At 43.3% G+C, this 20015-nt stretch overlaps 1 protein-coding gene across 3 annotated transcripts in view; it reads left to right on the top strand.

Annotated features, from left to right (window-relative positions):
* The first annotated feature begins 4074 nt into the window (after positions 1-4074).
* Positions 4075-20015, top strand: part of CBLIF (cobalamin binding intrinsic factor) — a 38837-nt gene continuing 22896 nt past the window's right edge. The window contains exons 1-2 of one of the 3 annotated variants that reach the window (XM_042452528.1): positions 4107-4238; positions 16531-16673. In XM_042452528.1, the coding sequence (XP_042308462.1) occupies positions 4234-4238; positions 16531-16673 (148 nt within the window). In that variant the 5' untranslated portion in view covers positions 4107-4233. Of the gene's footprint in view, positions 4239-11383; positions 11460-16530; positions 16674-20015 lie in introns of those variants that run through there. The other 2 variants (XM_042452537.1, XM_042452543.1) reach the window with 2 other exon arrangements.

Raw genomic sequence — 20015 nt, 5'->3', positions numbered from 1 at the left:
GGGAGGCCGAGGCTTCCTCCCAAGCCGTGGAGGAGGACAAGGTTTTTAAACTGTAGGACCTTTTTTTTTTAATTTCCTGGCCAGGAAAGTTTTTTTTTAAAAAAAGGTCCTACATTTTTAAACCTTGACTACCTTTGTCCCGGTTTGGAGGTCCTCAGGTATGGCAAACCCTAGACAGACTGCCAAATAAAGCTGCTTTGGGTCTCTTTGGAGGTATGCTATTAAATGATGCATGGGTCCTAAGAGGTCCGGAGGTTGCGCCAAGCCACCTCATTTCTTTAAAAACTCACTAGCGTGCCGCTTTGGTGCAGCTTCCGGATTCTTAGCGATGCATGCATCATTTAAACAGCCATACCTCCAAAGAGACCTGAGGCAGCTTTATTTGGCAGTCTGTAAACAGGCCATTAATGACAAGCTTCCTCTGAACAAATTTTACCAAGAAAACCTCATGATAGGTTTGCTTTAGGGTCCGCATAAGTCAGAACACAACTTGAAAGCGCGCACACACACACACATATATATATATATATACACCACACACGCTCAGAAATAAAACCCAGAGATTTGCTTAAGTAGGCTAGGTACACTGTGGGATGTTCGCATAAGTAAATCTACTTTGAGGACTAAATGAAAGATAGAAGTTGGTACGCACTGGCTTTGTCGACTTCAGTCTATTTCCTCAGATGCATTTGGGAGTACGCTGAGGGCTCATACAATTTATCCCGAGCGTGTGGGAACTTGCCACGGCTTACATCTGGACACACCTGTTGAGAACTCAAAACTATTAGTAAAAACCAAGGAGTTGCTCTTATGTCAAAATAATTCCATCCCCTTTGCTTTTTAGGGCTCATTCTGTAGAAATTTGTGCCGATCACGAAGTTTTTCTCTGATTTTATTGCTGTTGTTTTGCTATCATTACCTTCTGTTCAAGAACTTTATCTCACTTTAGCAAAATGTGAAACAATGAAATTTCTCCACTGCCCCTCCCTGTCTTTAATATTGTATAAAAACGTCCTTCACTCTTGTGTCACATCAACTTTTGAGTGCTTTCCCAAGGAGTAAAATGGCACTAAAACTAGTGATTGCATGGGGGGGGGAAGGGGGGTGCCAAATCACAAATGTTACTTTTTGCCCCGGTTTCCTTTAAAAAAAAATACTTAATGCATTTATTTTCAGTCTGGTGGTTTTAAAATAGGTTTATGTCTCTTATGGGACTCTTTCTATGCGCTCATGTAGGCATATGGTCTGGCTCTTAGAGCTTTTCTGATTTACATCCCTACTGATAAGTAATTACTTCCATTACTCTACTGTATTTACTTTTTTATAACACTATCCACACAAGCCCAGGATAATGTCATTTGTATAAAATTTTAAGAAAATATGAAGAGCTGTAAATGCCAAGCATACTTTTTTCTGCAAAACTGGATGCTATAATGCTAAACATTAATTGTGTAAGCCCTGCTTTTTCCAACCGACCGGGCTGTGACTATTTGTATGTAGTACAGTCGTCCCTCCTTATCCACAGATGCTTTTTATCCACGGATTCAAACATTCATGTTTGAAAATATTCCAAAAAAGTATAAATTCCCAAATAGAAAACCTTGATTTTCATTTACTCTATAAGGGACACCACTTTTGCTCTGCCATTATATTATGGGACTTGAGAGCATCCACGGCATTTTGTTACTCCACAGGGGATCCTGAAACCAAACCCCAGCAGATAACACAAGCTCCCACTGTACTTTTTCAGTTCTCAAACTAGTAGGCTGGATGTCTACACAAGTTTAACTGAGGCCGTTACAGACTGCCAAAATAAAGCTGCTTCGGGTCTCTTTGGAGGTATGCTACTTAAAGATGCATGTGGTCCTAAGAGTCCAGACGGTCGCACCAACAAGCCACACTCCATTCCTACAGCCACAGAGGGCCGCTTTGGTGCAGCAGTTCCGGATTCTTAGGGCATGCATCATTTAAATAGAATACCTCCAAGAGACCCCACAGCAGCTTATTTTGGCAGTCTGTAACAGGCCACACATCAGTCTCCCAGTCATTTAACGCACCACACTTTAATTCAGAAGTCAGTTCTTCTTGTATAATAATGGTGCATATTCCCGAGGAATGTGTGCATAGGGTCATTCACATGCCTACTGTCACTAATGAAAAGCTGCATATTATGCCATTATTATGTATATTATGCCAATATGTTATTGTGGTAACCCCATATAGCAACCTCCTATATGGTTTTCTTGCCCTAATATACTTTCAAGTTTTCTATTGCTTCCTCTCAGGCTAAGAGATTTGGTTTGCCCAAGGTCACCCAAGGGTTTGAACGCTGGTCTCCCAGAGTCTAACCACTCAGCACCACTAAATTCTGTATACCACTGTAAAACGCTAAACGTATGTTAGTATTTATTTGAAACAAGTTTCCTGAATCTTTGATCAAAACCCAGTGGGATTTACATCTTTTGTAGACACCTGCATACAATTGAGCTAAACTACGTCAAACAAAGGGAAGAAGTACGTCTGTGATTTTCATTTCTGTTTGTTTCTTCTAAAGATACTTTTAGGCAGGGCTTCCTCAAACATGGTGTCCTCCATGTGGCTTGGACCTAACACTCATGCCTCTGCTCAACCACTGCCCATGTTGATTAGGGCTAAAGGAAAAGAAGTCATAAGTATCTGGAGGGCCACAAAACTCCAAGAAGTCTTTTCCACTTGGCAATACATTCTTATAATGGAAAGCCCAGCCCCTACTGTATTAGCTGGAGAAATGCTGAGTAGATACCCAAATGATTAGATAAATGGCTGAAGGAACAGTGAACCGCACTTCTTGGTCAGATTTCAAATCCTGCATGGCAACAGAAACATAAAATTAAAATAAAACACTTAATGTGTATCCTGTGTAGAGCTTGGAAAAATTCGTGTTTGGACTATATAGTTTCCAGCATTCCAATGCTGTAGTCCAGAAAAGAACTTTTCCAAGGCTGTTCTCTTGAACACTGTATCTTGTGGTATTTACACCTATGTTAAAATCCTGAAGGTCCAATAACGGACCTTGTTGTTGTGCGTCTTCAAGTCATCTGTGACTTAAGATGAACCTACCCTAGGATTTTCTTACCAACTATTTTATTCAGAGGAGGTTTGCTCTTCTGGGGCTGAGAGAGTGTGGGTTACCCCTGGCCACCAAATGGGGTTTCCATGATGAGCAGGGATTGCTACCCTAGTTTCCCAGACTCCTATCACCAAACTCAAAACCACTACACCACATGCCTCTCAGCTGAAAACTAGAGAGACCCGAATTAACTACCAAGAACAAAGGAGAGATTTTTGTTTTGTTTACCTCTTTCTTTGCCTCCACTACTCAAAGACATCCATTAATTGCAAACTCATGTACAGATCCAATCCTTCAGATCCAATTAATTCACCAATTTGACTACGCATGCCAACCATTCTCAATTAACTGTACACCTACTATATGTTTAGTTTTATTTCCTTTCAACAGCTCTTTATAGAGTGATCAATGCTTGTTCTGGCAGCACATATACTAAAATTGGAGCTTATGGGGTGATTGCCCATCAGAACCAGAGCTTGGGAAAGTTACTTTTTGGACTACAACTACTAGACTCCTCCAGCCAACAAGACTATAAGCTACTGGTAGTGAGGATTGCCATTGTTTATGCATTTGTCTCTCTTTTATAAGCTATCTTTCATTAGCAACAAGGAGAGGTGCTGGTTTGTCTTAGCCGATGCTATGTTGATGCTCTTTTTATTTGAAGTACAGTAGAACAGGATTTTAAAATCCTTTGAAAATAAACACACACAGAGCAACATGTGACTTGGAAAAGTGTTTCAATGACCTTGAGCACCATTCTTACAGCTTCTCTTACAGGCGGATGGCAGGCCTCATGAGGTTCAAAAAGGCATATTTTTTTTGCCCAAATCACCACCTTTTGCTGACAGTGACTAGTTGTGTCAGTCTGTACTTTCCTTTGGGGCAGAGATGCACGCCCATGCTACTTGGCATTGCTCAACCGCTCATAGCAACTATGAGGAAGGAACAGGGCAAGGGAGGTGCCCCTTATCCCTATCTCTCTTAACCTTGTCAAGTGCCTGGCTTTGCTGCTCCCATCCTTCTTGGACATCTGAAGAGCAAACAAGAGGCAAGAACAGCATCTGAATAAAGATGAGGTCTCTGTTGGGATTTACGTTCCTGCTTCTCATCCAAAGCTGCCTTCAATGCGGTGAGTAGAACAAGCATAAGTATACCCAGTTCAGTTCTAGTTCTTTGCCATCATAGAAAATGTACCTTACCAAATTTTGTTTATTTTAAGTAAAAGCTGTGCATTCTTGTGCTGGGTTCGAGTTGCACTTGATAGCTCTTGGGGTCTATTCCCAATTTATGACTCTGTATATTGTCTCAAAATATCAGAAATCTGCCTACGATGACTTCACCCTTATCTACCTTCTCTATGTGTGTGTGTTCATGTGTTGTGAGCCTTCAGGTCGTTTCTGGATTATGGTGGCCCTATCATGGGGTTTTTGTCTTCCCCTGAGGCTGAGAGCATGTGACTTGCCCAAGGTCACCCACTGGATTCCATGGTCAAACTGAGAATTAAACCACTGTCTCCAGAGTCACAGTCCAACACTGCTATGCCACATTGGCTTCTGTATGGGGCTCCCTAAGAACTGCTTCATAGTTCTTAAAATATCTGTCTCCTTCTCAGTGGCCTGTATAGCTCTTCTTCTCACTTTTGCACAGTTTCATCTCCTGTTCAATCAGGTTGTCAGCTTTTGAACTGGTTCTTTCCTACTGCCTTTAACAGCTGCAGTAACCAGCAGGGGAAAACACTTATCTCTCCATGCCCTGAACAGCTTCAGCTGTTAATATTTGCTATGATGAAGCAGCTATGAATGACACAGGTTAAGCTTATGTCTGGCTAATTTGTCAGACCCATCTCTAACCCTTTGTATACCTCCCATGTGCCCATCTTCCTAATCTTCAAACAGCCTCCCACTTGCTTGTTCCCAAGTGCTTGCTATTTCTGTATCCCCTGTAACACTTTCTCCCTTCTCCTCATAGCTCAGTTTAAAGCCCCCCTGATCAGATTTGTACCTCTCTTAGCAAATAGATTCTGGCCAATAGCCATGAGGTACAGCCAGTCTCTTGCCACAAGCCCTTCCTCATAAAAGCACAGACAATGATAGAAGAAGCCAAACTTTTATTTATTTATTCTTTCACTTCTTTTCCTGATGACACCATCTGTGAAGCCAGCAGTTCACTGCCAGTATTCTTCCCTCTCATCCTGGGCTATGACCTTTAAGAGGAAGGAGTAATGAAATCATAATTTCTAGCCAATGACCTTCAGCTTCCTGCCCAGAGCTTCATAGTCCCCTGATCTATATTGAAGTCTGTATGTTGTGGTATCATTTGTTCCTAGCCCAAGGACCTTCAGCTTCCTGCCCAGAACTTCATAGTTCCCTGATATATATTGAAGTCTGTATCTTGTGGTATCATTTGTTCCTATGTGGATCAGGGGAAGAAAACTGGGAGGTGATGCCCTAAACTGAAACAAACAGATGGACAAACAGTTTAGGGGGGATGAACAAAGAACACTCAGCAATTTTATTAAGACAATGTGTTGCACTCAAATGCTACAAAGGTATTTTTTTAAAAAAAAGATTTGCAAAGTAAAGAGTACAGTATATGATATACTGAATATAAAAAGGCTTGTTCTGGCCTGTGAGCCATGCCCTAACACACACAAAGCTAAAATGATCAGTCAGTACTGGGCTGGGAAACTGCAAATCCCATGAGAAGGTATTAAGCACACGAAATACCAGTTCCTTTGTGCCTCTCAGAATGGAATTGAAAGAGTTGACATAGTATATCCATTTGATTAGGGAGTGCACAATAAAGACCAAATTAAGAGGGATAACACAGTGTGCCCATTACAGTTGAAAGATACAAAACATAGAGCAAACGTGTTTCAACTGAAGCGTCTTCCTCAGTGGTCATATAAAACTAATATAACAGCCTTGTAAGGTATCTCATATGGTATATGGGCACATCCCATCGCTGTAGGTAAGTTGTTGGTCCTCATAGCAGTAAGCCCTTGCTACTATATATGGGACATCTTAGTACTAGGCATGATATATGGTCTATGAGGACCAACAACTTACCTACAGCAACTTCTGATGAGAGTTTTCTCTACTGTGTTCAGAAAAGCTTCATCTCTGATAAGTTGCAGTGTTTTAAGATGGCAGACTTTTTGCCCACATCCTCAGGCAAGAAGATAAACATAGCACAGCTGTTGCAGCAGGTCTCTGCTGCAGTCCCTTCACCACCCATGAACCTATATAAATTGTACCACAATACTCAAGGTCCCTCCCTCTCTTCCCTTTCATTACCACCTCAACCCCACCCCCTTTTTCCACCTCTTTCCCCACCCTTTCCATCTTGCCTAACAGAAGATGGAGAGACTTCCATTTCTCCCAAAGGAGCTGTTTCATTTTGGGACTTCCTAAGAAGCCAAGAGCAATTTGCTCTTGAGTCTGAATCCTTTCTTCCCCCATCTCTTTATTCAGTGCAACTACTATGAAATACTTATTTAGCATATGCATATGAATTAGCAATGAAATTATGTTATTAAGTGGTTTTTCCATTTTTAATGCATTTAACTAGAACTAAGTATAAAGATTTAGTTACACGCCCCCTTTGCCTCCTCGTCGGACCACCGTCGCCGCCAGAGCTGCGCCTTCTGCCGGGCGGCCTCCTCCTGGGGTGTCGGAGGTGCGCATCTGCGCACCGCCCCGGGAGTGCCGCCCCCGGACTGAGGAGCACCGCAGCGGGACTCTTTTAGACTCTTTCCTGGCTTTGGCGTTTGGCGGCCAGTGAGTGCGGGGCCTTTAAGGGACACCTGGGGGGAAGCCAGGGAGGAGCCCGCCAGGTGAGAGCGGCGGGTATAAACGCCAGGCAACCGGACCCTCCCTGACACGCCCCCTTTGCCTCCTCGCCGGACCACCGTCGCCGCCAGAGCTGCGCCTTCTGCCGGGCGGCCTCCTCCCGGGGTGTCGGAGGTGCGCATCTGCGCACCACCCTGGGAGTGCCGCCCCCGGACTGAGGAGCACCGCCGCTGCGCAACTACACAGTTGTGCAGCTTTTTATCGGGTTAGGGAGGCTTTGGGTTAGCCCGAGAGCAGAGGATGCCTGGGGTGGCTAACCTCTGCTCTTCAAATGGCCATAGAGGGGTGGGGGGAGGTTGTGGATGCGGGGGATGCATGGGCCGGGGAGGAAAGGGATAACATCATTACGAGCGGAGCTCCTATCGAGGTAGTGTGGGGCAGGGGGAGGTATGGCGGTGGGAGAAGGGACTTGCGTTCCAGGGGAAGGAGAGATTGATGCATCATATCTATCTCTCCTTCCTGTCCCCCTCCCAACCTTAGGGACCTGAGGGTCGCTCCAACCGTGCCACAAACCCTGTCGCTGCTCCTGTGCAACACCAGATCAATTAACAACAAGACCCACATCCTCCACGACATGCTGGAGGATCAAAAATGTGATCTGGCTTGCATTACCGAGACCTGGCTTGGGCCTGAAGGGGACGCTGTGTGGGCTCAGGCCCTGCCTGCCGGGTTCTCGGTGAAGGACCAGCGCAGGTTAGGTGGGCGGGGGGTGTGTGGCCTTGATACATAGGAACACCGTGTCCCTCACCAGGAACCACATCCGACAGACGTCCTATATCGAGTGTATTTACCTGACCCTAAAGGCTAGGGACAGTCTAGGGATTCTACTGGTGTATCGGCCACCCCGTGCACTAGCGGACTCCCTTAACGAGCTGACACAGCTGGTCGCTGAACTGATATTGGAGACGCCCAGGCTACTTGTCCTGGGTGACTTCAATATCTCCCTCATGACCAGCTATGTTCCATCCGGTGCGGCTCGGGAATTCATGGATACCATGACGGCCATGGGCCTGTCCCAGCTGATACAGGGTCCTACGCATTGTGCGGGTAATACTCTCGATTTGGTCTTCTGTTCGGATGCGGAAAATCCATGGGCGGAAATAGTTAACGTTTCCCCCTTGTCATGGACGGATCATTTCCTGGTAGAGGTGAAAATCAAGGTCTCTACCCAGATCCCCCCCGGGGGTGGCGGACCTATTAGGATGGTCCACCCTCGAAGGCTGATGGAACCTAAACGGTTCCAAGAAGCTTTAGAGGGGCTCATGGTTGGAAGCGACGGCGACTCTGTTGATGCCTTCACCGGTATCTGAAATACCGGTCTCTCCAGGGCTATACACAGCATCGCTCCCAAGCGCCCTCTCAGGCCTGCTTCCAAGTGTAAGCCCTGGTACACGGAAGATCTCCGGGCAAGGAAGCGGGAACTGCGATGGCTAGAGTACCGTTGGCGGAAACACCTTTGCTTAGACGACAAGGCTCTCCTAGACCAACTGTTAGAGGACTACGGAGAGGCGATACGAGCAGCAAAGAATTCGTTCTATGGTGCTCGTATTGCGTCCGCAGAGTCACGTCCAGCAGAGTTGTTCAGGGTGGTCAGGGAGCTAACTCAGCTCCCTCCCGCCCTGAACCAGATCCTTGAACCTTCTAAGGCCTGCTGTGACCAATTTAATGACTTTTTTGCGGATAAAACCTCTCGCATAAGCGAAGGTCTTAATGCTGACATTCAAGCAGAACCTAGAGTAGAGGTATCCAGAGCCTCCGTGGACTCTATTAAACTGGATCGGTTTGAGTCGGTGAGTACCGAGGACGTGGACAAGATCGTCGGAAGTGTTCGGAAGACAACCTGCTCTCTCGATCCCTGTCCCTCGTGGTTAGCGGCCCAGGGGGGACCGGCGGTAACTTTATTGTTACGCCGGATTATTAACACATCTTTGAGGGAAGGGCAATTTCCATCAGAATTAAAATTGGCCATTGTAAAACCTATATTAAAAAAGCCCTCCCTCGACCCCCTGGTACACAATAATTATCGGCCAGTTTCGCTGCTGCCATTTTTGGGTAAGGTGATCGAGAGGGCGGTTGCGATCCAGCTTCAGACGGTCTTGGATGAAACTGATTATCTGGACCCATTTCAAACTGGCTTCCGGGCGGGTCACGGGGTTGAGACGGCCATGGTCGCCTTGGTTGATGATCTCCGTCTGGGCATTGACGGGGGAAGCGTGTCCCTGTTGGTGCTCTTGGACATCTCAGCGGCTTTCGATACCATAGACCATGGTATCCTTCTGGGGCGTCTGGCAGAGGTGGGAATCGGGGGCACTGCGCTCCAGTGGTTCCGGTCCTACCTCTCTGGGAGATCCCAGATGGTGCAGCTGGGAGACGTGTGCTCCGACGAGAGGCCCCTTGGAACCGGGGTCCCTCAAGGAGCCATTCTGTCTCCCATGCTATTTAACATTTACATGAAACCGCTGGGAGAGATCATTCGGAGACATGGGGCGCGGGGTTATCAGTACGCTGATGACACCCAAATTATTTTCTCTATGTCTCCGACTGATGCAGTGACTGAGGATGGCGTCTCTCCTCTCGAGGCCTGTCTAGAGTCGGTAATGGGCTGGATGAGGAAAAATCGACTCAAGCTGAATCCAGAGAAAACGGAGATACTTGTGATAGGTTCCCCTGGTCCAGGAATGGCGGTGGTTCCACCTGTCCTGAATGGGGTCACGCTCCCTGTGAAGGACTCCGTACGCAGTTTGGGGGTGCTTCTTGACTCGTCGCTTCACCTGACTGCTCAGGTGAATGCGACGGTCAAGAGCACCTGTTATCAGCTTCGGCTTATTCGCCAACTGCGTCCATACCTGGCCCAGAGGGACCTAGAAACTGTTGTACATGCTCTGGTAACCTCGAGACTGAATTTCTGCAACGTACTCTACATGGGGCAACCCTTATACCAAACCCGGAAGCTTCAAATGGTGCAGAACATGGCAGCCAGGCTGGTCACTGGTGTTTCCAGGGCCAGCCATATAACTCCTGTGCTGAAAGATCTCCATTGGCTGCCCATCCGCTTCCGGGCTCAATATAAGGCGTTGGTGATTACCTATAAAGCCCTAAATGGCTTGGGCCCAGGATTCCTGACGGACCGCCTCTCCCCGTATATTCCGTCCCGCACCCTCAGAACATCTGGGCAGCAATTACTGAAGGTGCCTGGGGCCAGGCTTTCCTCCACCATGAAGAGGACTTTCTCCATCGCCGCCCCGGCCCTTTGGAACACGCTGCCCATTGAGCTCCGCTCATCAACCTCCCTGGCCCAATTCAGAAAGGATTTAAAAACCTTTCTGTTCCAACAAGCATTCCCCGAGTAAAATCCTATGGGCCTCCCTCCTCTTTCTGTGGCCAAGAGGCTGGGCTAATGGGGCTTTTAGCTTGTCATTGTATTGTATTTATTTGTTTGATTGTTTTTTTATTATTATTATTGTACTGTATTCATATTGTTTTAATATATGTTGTGAGCCGCCCTGATCTTGGGAAGGAGCGGGATAAAAATAAAAACTTTATTATTATTATTATTATTATTATTATTATTATTACATCTCTTTTTTTCTAGCTAATAAAAGATAAAGCAGGAAGGAAAGAAATGAAGTAGGATAGTGTTCTTGGTTTGTAACAGAAATTTCAGAAAACTTAAATTTCTAGGATTTGCAGAGCAATAGGATTGGCAAGAGGACCTAGTAATTGAAAATCCATAAGTTTATTTCCAATTGTCGACAAAGGAAAACAATGAACTCAGTGGAATTCAAGTTCCAAAAAGCTGAGGCCGCGAACAAGACAAAATGGCTCTTTTTATATTATTCAAGACAAAGAAGCTTCTTCAATACACCTGATTGGCTAATTACAATTTAAACATACAGAATTCTTACAATCAGAACAGAAATACATGCATACATTAAAACTGCATCATCACTCCTTACCCCCTCCTGTAGGAATTCAGTGGTTTTCCTCCTAACCTTGCTTCTGAATGTCCTTATCTCAGTAGTTTATGTTATGTCTTTTTACTGGTGCCAGCTTCCATCCAGGTCAAGACGCACTCATTATTCCTTTGCTCTAGTTTTCCCTAAACTCCAAGCCTTTATTTCAAAAACCATCTCTCTGGCTGACAAAGGTGACTCCATCTTTCTATAGTTTTTATTTCAATAAGGAATTTTTCCACCACAGGTTCAAATGGTGGAGTTGTCAATCAGACCACTGTATGTTTTCTTTTGCCATCTGTTGTTGCATCTCTTCCAAGGTCTTTTCTTTCTTCTCTTGTATTTTCTCTCTCTCTTGTGTTTTGGGTACCCTGGACATGTCAGTCTTTAGTCATTTGCAAAAGTCTTGTAGTTATTCAGTGGAAGTAATAATATTTGCTTTGTGTTCAGTTGTGTTACTAGGGCTGGTGTAACCTGGAGCAGTAACTCATGGTGACCTCCTCCCATACCAGACCAAGCTGTGCCTTTAAGATACTGCTAGACCAGGTACTCTAGGGCTTATCTCAGGTTGAGGGCGTTGCTTTGCTTCCACATGCCCAGTGACCCTCTAGTCTTGATTCATCTCTGTCCTTGGCCTTTTTTCCTGTGATGAATAAAAATAAACAAGTCACAGAACTTGTAAGAATTATTTTGGAAGGGAATGTAAGGGCCATGAGGTCCATCCCCTGCCATACAGGAAATCCAGTCTCTGTTTTGTTGTTATTGTGTGTCTGCAAATCATTTTTCCAACTTATGGTGGCCCTAAGGAGAACCTATCATGGGAGGCTTTCTGAGTCACCCAGTGGGTTTCATGGATGAGCAGGGAACTGAACCTTGGTTTCCAGAGTTGTAGTCCAGCACTCAAACCACTATGCCATGCTGGCTCCCAGGACACTTAAAAAAATGCTTACATGATGGAATAGGAAGATTTTCACCAGTTTATGAAGGAACAGTGAAGTGGGAGCCAACCTCCTCTCCGTCGGAAAGGAATATCAGAGTCTGGAAGCAACCACAGAAGATGCCCTCTTTGATATTCCCATTAATGTTCCTATAAAGGTGGTGGAGTCAAGGGAAATGCCTTTCCAAAGTTCTTAGAGCTCGAGCACTCTGAATTACAATTGGAAAGAGACTGGCAGCAAGTGGAGCTGTTGTAACAAGTGAGCTATGTGCTCCTGTAACCACCTCTGGCAAACTGAACACTTTTACGACACTCTCCCACACTCTCTGACATGTGTGAGCAACCAAACTCGCAAAAATGTGGCTTGCAGAGAGTGCAGGTTTCTAGTGTGAATAATAAATCTGGAATATGTGAGTGAGGTTATTCGCATTGTTCTGCTAAAAAAACAAAAACAAAAAAATGTCTGAACAACCCCTTCATTAACAGTCTGGCTGGCTGCAGCTTTTTAGACCAGATGAAATTTCCAAACCTTCTTCAAAGGCAGCCTGACATAAAGCATGTATTAAAATAATCCTAACAAGGTATGTGTCACCATGGCCCCCTAGGAATGGGTGCAGTTGGCACATTGGTTTTATTGGTCCAAATAAACTAAACTAAACAATCTATTTGAAGGGAAATCCCCATGTTTAGTTAATTCCTTTATCTCTTACATGCTTCAGTACAATATAGAATTTCCATTTCTTTCTCTTCCTTATCATCACTGGTGCAAGGTCTTGAAATACTTCCACCTTATCGCCTTGCTACTTGTATTTGACTCACTGTGTGGTACATTGTTGATTTTTCTGCAGAACAGGCAAATCTTACAATAATATCTCTATGCCAGTCTGTGTGCATTTGTTTAAAACTAGCCTATGCATTCCTTCCAGGTCATCTGTTGAAGTTTTTAAATCTAGACAGAGAATCATTATTTTATATTTAAGCCTTCCTTCCTATTGTCCTCTTTAAAGCCTATAAGGGATCATTCACACTTGCAAAAAACCTGGTTTTTGATTTGCATCAAATCGGGATCGTGGAATCGATTCAAACCAATACAAAGTTCACACTGTGTTTTCCCTTACAGAATGAATTCATTTCCATTTAACACAATTCATGTGCACGCTTACATTTGCACCACTACAAAATGGATTTTCAATATTGGGCGCGATCGATCCATTCCGGTTCTTTTTTTAAAATGTCAATCATATGATGCACATGGGCATGTTTTGGTGATGCAAGCACTTGGAGGTGTGGCCACATGCATCAGCTGTTGCTATGTCCATGACCCTCTCTCTGTGTATGTGTTCATGTATGTGTGTGTGTGTGTAAGATGCACATACTCCTCCTTGTCACTTTCCCTCTGTGCCTGAGAATGGACTGCTAGAATCAGACAATTTTATTTATATGGGAGCAACAGCTGATCCAGTCATAAACACACACACACCATCCTTCCCACTTTCCCTAGTCCAGTTGCATGCACACACACACACTTTATCTCCCTCCCTGCCTTAGGCAGGATACAGACCGCCCAAAAAGGGCTGTATCCTGCCGTCCTAGTTTGCTGTGCGAGGGAGCTGCAGCGGACAAACTGTGTGGCTCCCTCACACAGCAAAAAGAATCCACTTGTGGCATGGTTGTGATGCCGCAAGGTGCACTTGTGGCATCACAAAGGCGCCAGGACGTGCAGACACTAGGCGTCCATCATGTCAAAATGGCGGCACCCATATATACAGGGCGCCATCATTTTGACACCCTCGTTACATGCGAGGGGCGAGTCACATCTGGAAGCGCTGCCCCTCGCACGTAATGACGGCGCCCCGTAGGGCCCGTCTGTCCAGCGCCTTAGCTCTTTTTATCTTTGGCTCCCCTCCCGCAACTGACTCTTCAACCCCCTCCAACCCCCAATGCCAGCCATGCACCCCAGGGGAAAATTCCCACCATGGCACCCATGATTCCCTTCCATGAACCCACACAAATGCGACAGTTTGCAGAAACTGTAAAAAATTTTTTTAAAAAAGACTGCAGCATGCCCCCCAACAGCCCTATGGCAGTGCCAAGGGGGCGGGGGGATGGCAGTTTGCCAAAACCTGTGGCAAGATGAGTACCACCCCTCTGTCCACCATCTCTGCCCATTGTCCCTCCCCTCCAGTGTGCCCTGAATGTGACTGGTAACGCATTCACACTTGTTCAGCATGATGCAACCCAGTTCTTTCCTTTTTTTTTTAAATTATTATTAAAATGTCATACAAGTATATACAACACAAAACGGAAAACAAAACACACAAAAAATAAAAAAATACCCAATCAAAAATTACAAAGTAAGTTACACTTAAATACACACAAAATTTGAAGCAAAAACAAAAAGGAAGAAAAAAGAAAAACCTTTAAAAACAACCTTCCCATCCTTTAAACTGAATATGTATAATATATCACTTATTATGACTTTCCTTTAAATTCTCTTATGTTTCCTTACAAAATGTTTCTATTTCTTTAATTGAATCTTCTATTCCATATATTGATACATAAATACTATTGTTAATACTATTGATGTCTTCACTTAAATATCCTATTATCTTAATAATTTTTATTTAGTTCTTTCCAAAAGAAATGGCAAAAGATCTGTTTTTCAAAAGAACCAATTACTTTGGAATTGCACCGATTCACCCCGATTCAGACTGAACACTGAAAACTGTAATCAATTCAAGTGTGAACAAGGCACATATAAACTGCTTTAAGCCAATCTGCAAATTGGTGTAAATCATAGTGTGAATGAGGTCTAAGATGAGATTTTAAATGGTGGTGGAAATTCTCCTGCCTTTCCAGCTCATTTTGGCTCTTTTTTTTCTTTTCATTTTCCATATAACAAATAATAACCTCTTGTTTTTGTTGTTGTTCACAATCAAACTTGGAAGGCTTGGGGTATCATCACCATCACCAGCTGCGCTTTCAAAAAATATATAGGGATGATTACTTAGCAGGAATGTACTTAGGGAGGTGTCAAAATGAAAATTTCCTTCACTCCTTCACCAAATTGCTACCATTGCAGTCACTTAAAAATTCTGTCAAGCTCTTAGAGAGACAATTTAGGCATTCAAACATAAGAGGAAGTTAAAGTGACCAAGGGAATGTGACCACAGTCAATATGTGACCTAAGTATAAATAATTTCCAGTATCTCACTGACTTGCTTGATGTAGCAATATATTATATTTTTTATCAAATAATGAATGTTTTATTATGTTTTATGAGGGGCAGTTAGTATTCTCCCACTGCCACATATAGGAGAGCTATTCCCATTATTAGACACCATTATTCAGAGACAGTGTGGTGTAGTGGTTTGGGTGTTGGACTGGGACCCTGGAGATCAGTGTTCGAATCCCTGGTCAGTTACAGAAACTCACTGGGCAAGGCACACTCTCTCAGCCTTACTGTCTCTGAATAATGACGCCTAATAATGGCACTGGCAAATCCCCTTCCCAAGCAGACCTCATGATAGGCTTGCCTTAGGGACACCCTAAGTAGGAAAGAACTTGAAACCACACAACAAGAACAACATTCTTATGACTTTCTCTCACCAACACCTTGCCTCTCTCCCTCTCTGCCCCTGCTATCACCTAATTCCCACCTTGCTTTATCTCCTTGTCTTGTGGCATTACTACCTCCACTGTCTGTTTACCTGCCCTTCGTTTCAAGCAGCACTGGAAGCTTTGTGCAACTGCTGCTGCTCCTTCTTTAAAAGGTGGGCAGACAGCGGCATGGAATGTATGGGGAAGGTGGAGTTGCAACTACAAGAGAGGGAAGCATGGCACAAAAGCAAGGTGAAGCAACCTGAGGGAAGGTAGGAGGGGGCAGCAGGTGAGTGTAGGTTGCAAGAGAAAGGAAATGTGGCAGCATGAGGTGGAGGGAAAGGAGGGATGGGAGTATAAGATGTGCAGGTGTCATTCTCTAAGTACATGTACATCTTCAGAATGTGTGTGAGCTCATACATGTTTCCAGCAACAGAGCAGTGACAACACAGTGTTCTGTGTAAAGTTGGTCTAAGGATATTTCCAACTTCCAGATGCAGCTTCATTTATCAAACACTGTGCTTGGTCCACTCTTTTTGTGGGATATCTAGTACTACCTTCATGACATTATCCAGTTGTTGTCCTACTATATTTACCCCAATGATGCTCTTACTTTATTTTGAAGATCAGACAATCCATTTTGCCACAAAAGAAATGTATAGTGGCATTATCTCTGAAGGTATGAATCTTTATACCATAGCATATTCTTGTTCAATTGTGTGGTTAATTCTAACCACCACCAAGATACTTCTTCCGTTGAATGCCTGCTGGTCTGTGCAAAGCATGTCACACACATTACAAGCAAATACCTTATTAACAAGCATCTATTTTCCCATAGACTGTGCACAACTCCCCCCCCCTCTCCATTTCAATAATATTCACTCATCCCTTTAACAGAAAGTCTTTGTTCCCTGGCATCACCTTGCCAAAACCTTTGAGGGCTGGTTCTGTAGAAACTAAGATAAGTAAAGTCAATACTGCCAGGTGGCAACTGAGAAGTGAAAAGGTGGTAGAGAGAGAACCAGAGCTGGACTAATAGCTATATAAAGGAAATCCAAGCAGCCTTTCTGACTTCCACAGCCTGATATTCTCTGAGGATCAAAGGAGGGTCATCCCAAAGAGAGAAAAGACACAGCTGTTCAGAATGTTCCTCTCAGCACTTACCTTTCTGTACCTGTTCTCCACGTTGACCAGTGCTGCTTCCAGCTTTTCCGAGACTTGCAGTGAGTATTTAAAGTTATCTAGATGTGTCACCTGCCATAACCCAATTGAATAAGAATAGGATTTAGGGGTTGGTCCCATAACATTTATGCCAAAAGGTGCGGAACAGGTTGTTCTACTGGCAAGGGGAATGCGCCTAGGTCCCCTGCCACCCCCTGCCCTACTTCCTGTCTGACAAGATAGTGATGATGGTGACATGGGAAGTGGCTATTTGCACCTCTTGACCTTGAGCACTAATAGTAGAGAACTTTCATGCTACAAGATGTTGATATTATTCACCACTGGCCATGCTAGCTAGAGCTAATAGGAACTGGACTCCAACAACAGTTGAAGGGCCATATGTTTCTCAGCCATGTCTTGCAGTGATCTATAGCCAAGCGCTGCCTAGCAGGAGAAGAACAATAAAATAAGCACCAATTAGTTTTCACAGATATCACATGCAGAACAAAGATATGACAGTCTTGCAGTGGTGTCTTTTTAACTTTGCATATGTGTGGCATGCATGTGCTTCAGCACTAGAGCCTAGGTGGCTGTATTGTTTGTCAAAATAAACAAAGCATAGGCTATAAGCAATTTCATATATTTACTGGAAAAGGGAGAAAATCTGAAATATGTAATATACAGAAAGGTTACTGATGAAATTTAATGTAATATATTTTTAAAACATTGTTTTATGTATGTGAATGTGTGTGTGTGTGTGTGTGTATATATATATATATATATGAAAATATATATGTTAAAAGATGTAAATGTTTTTCATAATAAATTTATTATTTTTTAAAAAATAATTATACCCTGTTGAAACTTCTGATACAAGTGGAAAATGGAGCAGTGTGCATGGCCTGCCAAGAGCTGTTCATCAAACATTAGCAACCATGATTTCTTTGTATTTGTAAGAAGTGCTGTCACCAAGAAACACAGTTGAAAAACCAACCACTCTAAGGCCATGATACACCTTTTTTATGGACCTGAATCATTTTAAGAGTCTAAAACAATATAGGCCCATTAATATTGTGAATGGCCACACGTGTAGTGGAATTTCACTTCTCTATTACTTTAAAATATAATAACATTAATACGATATTCACATTTAATATTATGTTAGAAACTATATTATGAAGATGAGACATTGTTTAGATTTCCCCTTGACACACTTGATTTCTAAGTGCAGGACAGAAACATTCAACCAAGTAGTCTCTGTAAGATAGTTAACTTGAACTAGCCTAGTCCAGAAACCAGTCACTACACTTGCTGTTGATGTGAATCAGACTGCCAACCAGCACATATATCCTCAAAGATCATAGCCCCTATTATGTAACTTCAGGTCAACTCTGATCTATGGCAACCCTGCCAGGGGGTCTTCTTGGCAACATTTGTTTAGGTTTGCCACTGCCTTCCTCTGAGACTGAGAAAGTATAAGATGTCCAAAGTGATCCAGTGAGTTTCCATGGCTAAGCCCTGGAAATGTGTATCCTAGTCTCCTTGACACCTAGTCCAACATTCAAACAATATACCATGCAACAGTACTCTCAAACAAACTCATAATCCTTCTAGAGACTAGTACAGTAAATATTACACCATCTTTTAATATATGACTAGTATCACTGGGCAGAAAAAAGGGAAAACAAAAACCAGAGAGCATTTAATAAAAAAAGGGACTCATCTGAGTAAACTGATAAGTATGTTAAATAATTTAAATGTCTAGTGCCATAAGTAGTTTAAGGACTTCTTAAGAGAACTATACAAAGAATTTAAAAGGCAACACATACATATCAACATCACAAAATGTAAATTCATATAGGTTTAGTCTTTCTTATATCCAGATCTCTGGAATTCAAATTCAAAATATTGCAAAATCCAAAGTTGTCCATGAGGTGGTTGAGATAAAGGCACCTTTGCTTTCTGATGGTTAAATGTACACAGACTTGTTAACTGCACAAGATAATTAAACATATTGTGTATAAAATTACCTTCAGGCTATGTGTATAAGGTGTATCAAAACATAAATCAATTTCATGTTTACACGTGGGTCCCATCTCCAAGCTATCTCACTATGTATGTGCAAATACTCCAAAATCTGAAAAAACTCTGAAATCCAAAACACTTCTCATCCCAAGCATTTTAAATAAGAGAGATTCAACCTGTACCATACTTGTATACAGTATTCCATACAACCTACATATACAACTTATACATACTTAATTGAAGAAAAACTCTGCGGAAAGTTTGGATCTGAAAAGTTTCCACATTATTCTCTGGTAAATAAAAACATGAGGAGAAGAATTTTTATTTTTAATTAGACGGTTCCCTGCCCTCAGGCTTACAATCTAAAAGACACGACACAAAAAGAGAAGGGAATGGTGGTGGAAAGGGGATGAGGTCCAGTGGTTCTTCTCTCCCTCTGAGGCCTGGACCAAGGCAGATGGACTGGAGGAGGGCTCTGCTTCTTAATGTCTGTAAACTCTGTATTTTTTTTTAACAAGGGTAGAAGAAACTTTGAGAAACACTAAGAGATAAGATATATATAGACACCTCTCTCTCTCTCTCTCTCTCTCTCTCTCTCTGTGTGTGTGTGTGTGTGTGTAAAGGATTGAGATAGATTTAAGGACAAGGAAAAAACATATTGGCGGTTTACAGACCGCCAAACAGTACGTCATCAATACGTACTAGGGTTAGGAAGGGGCGGTGCTTCCGCACCCCCCTAACCCTAGTACGTATTGAATACGTACAAGATGGCGGCGCCCTGTTCATACGGGCGCCGCCATCTTTACGTACTGGACGCACAGCGTCCAGACGTGTCGCGCCGCTTGTGACGTAGCGAGCGCGCCCCTGGCGCCTCGCTACGTCGCAAACGCGACGGTAAAAGAAGCTCCATTTTGGAGCTTCTTTTTTCGGTCCGCGCGGGAGTCGGGCCGTCTGAAGGCTCCGGCTCCCCTGCGGACCTACTGGCGGCGGCGGTCTGTACCCCGCCATTGAGACTAATTGGTAAATATGTGTATTAACACAGATACCTTGAGATCAAGATATATATGAATTGTTGAGAAAATTATAATATTTGTGCACATAAATAACAAAGCACTGAACAGAACAGATAAAGAAGCAGAAGTATTAAGATGTAATTGAAAAGTATATCTAAAATCAAGTTTGTGATGGGTAGTTAAATTAAGATCATTGTTATGTATACTTTTTGCATGGTTGTTGTCAGTTATTTTAGTATTTTGTTCTATATATTTGTGTGTTTGTTGTTTAAATTTGTTTGTCTGGTGTTTTTAAGTGTAATGAACTATTTATTTATTTGTTTAAGATTCACCCTTCACACATAGGGTGACTTACACATGCATATA

The sequence above is a fragment of the Sceloporus undulatus genome, chromosome 1 (assembly GCF_019175285.1).
Source record: "Sceloporus undulatus isolate JIND9_A2432 ecotype Alabama chromosome 1, SceUnd_v1.1, whole genome shotgun sequence".
Classification (NCBI taxonomy): Eukaryota; Metazoa; Chordata; class Lepidosauria; order Squamata; family Phrynosomatidae; genus Sceloporus; species Sceloporus undulatus.
Note: the sequence above shows the minus strand (reverse complement) of the source record. Positions and strands in the feature narration are given on the sequence as shown.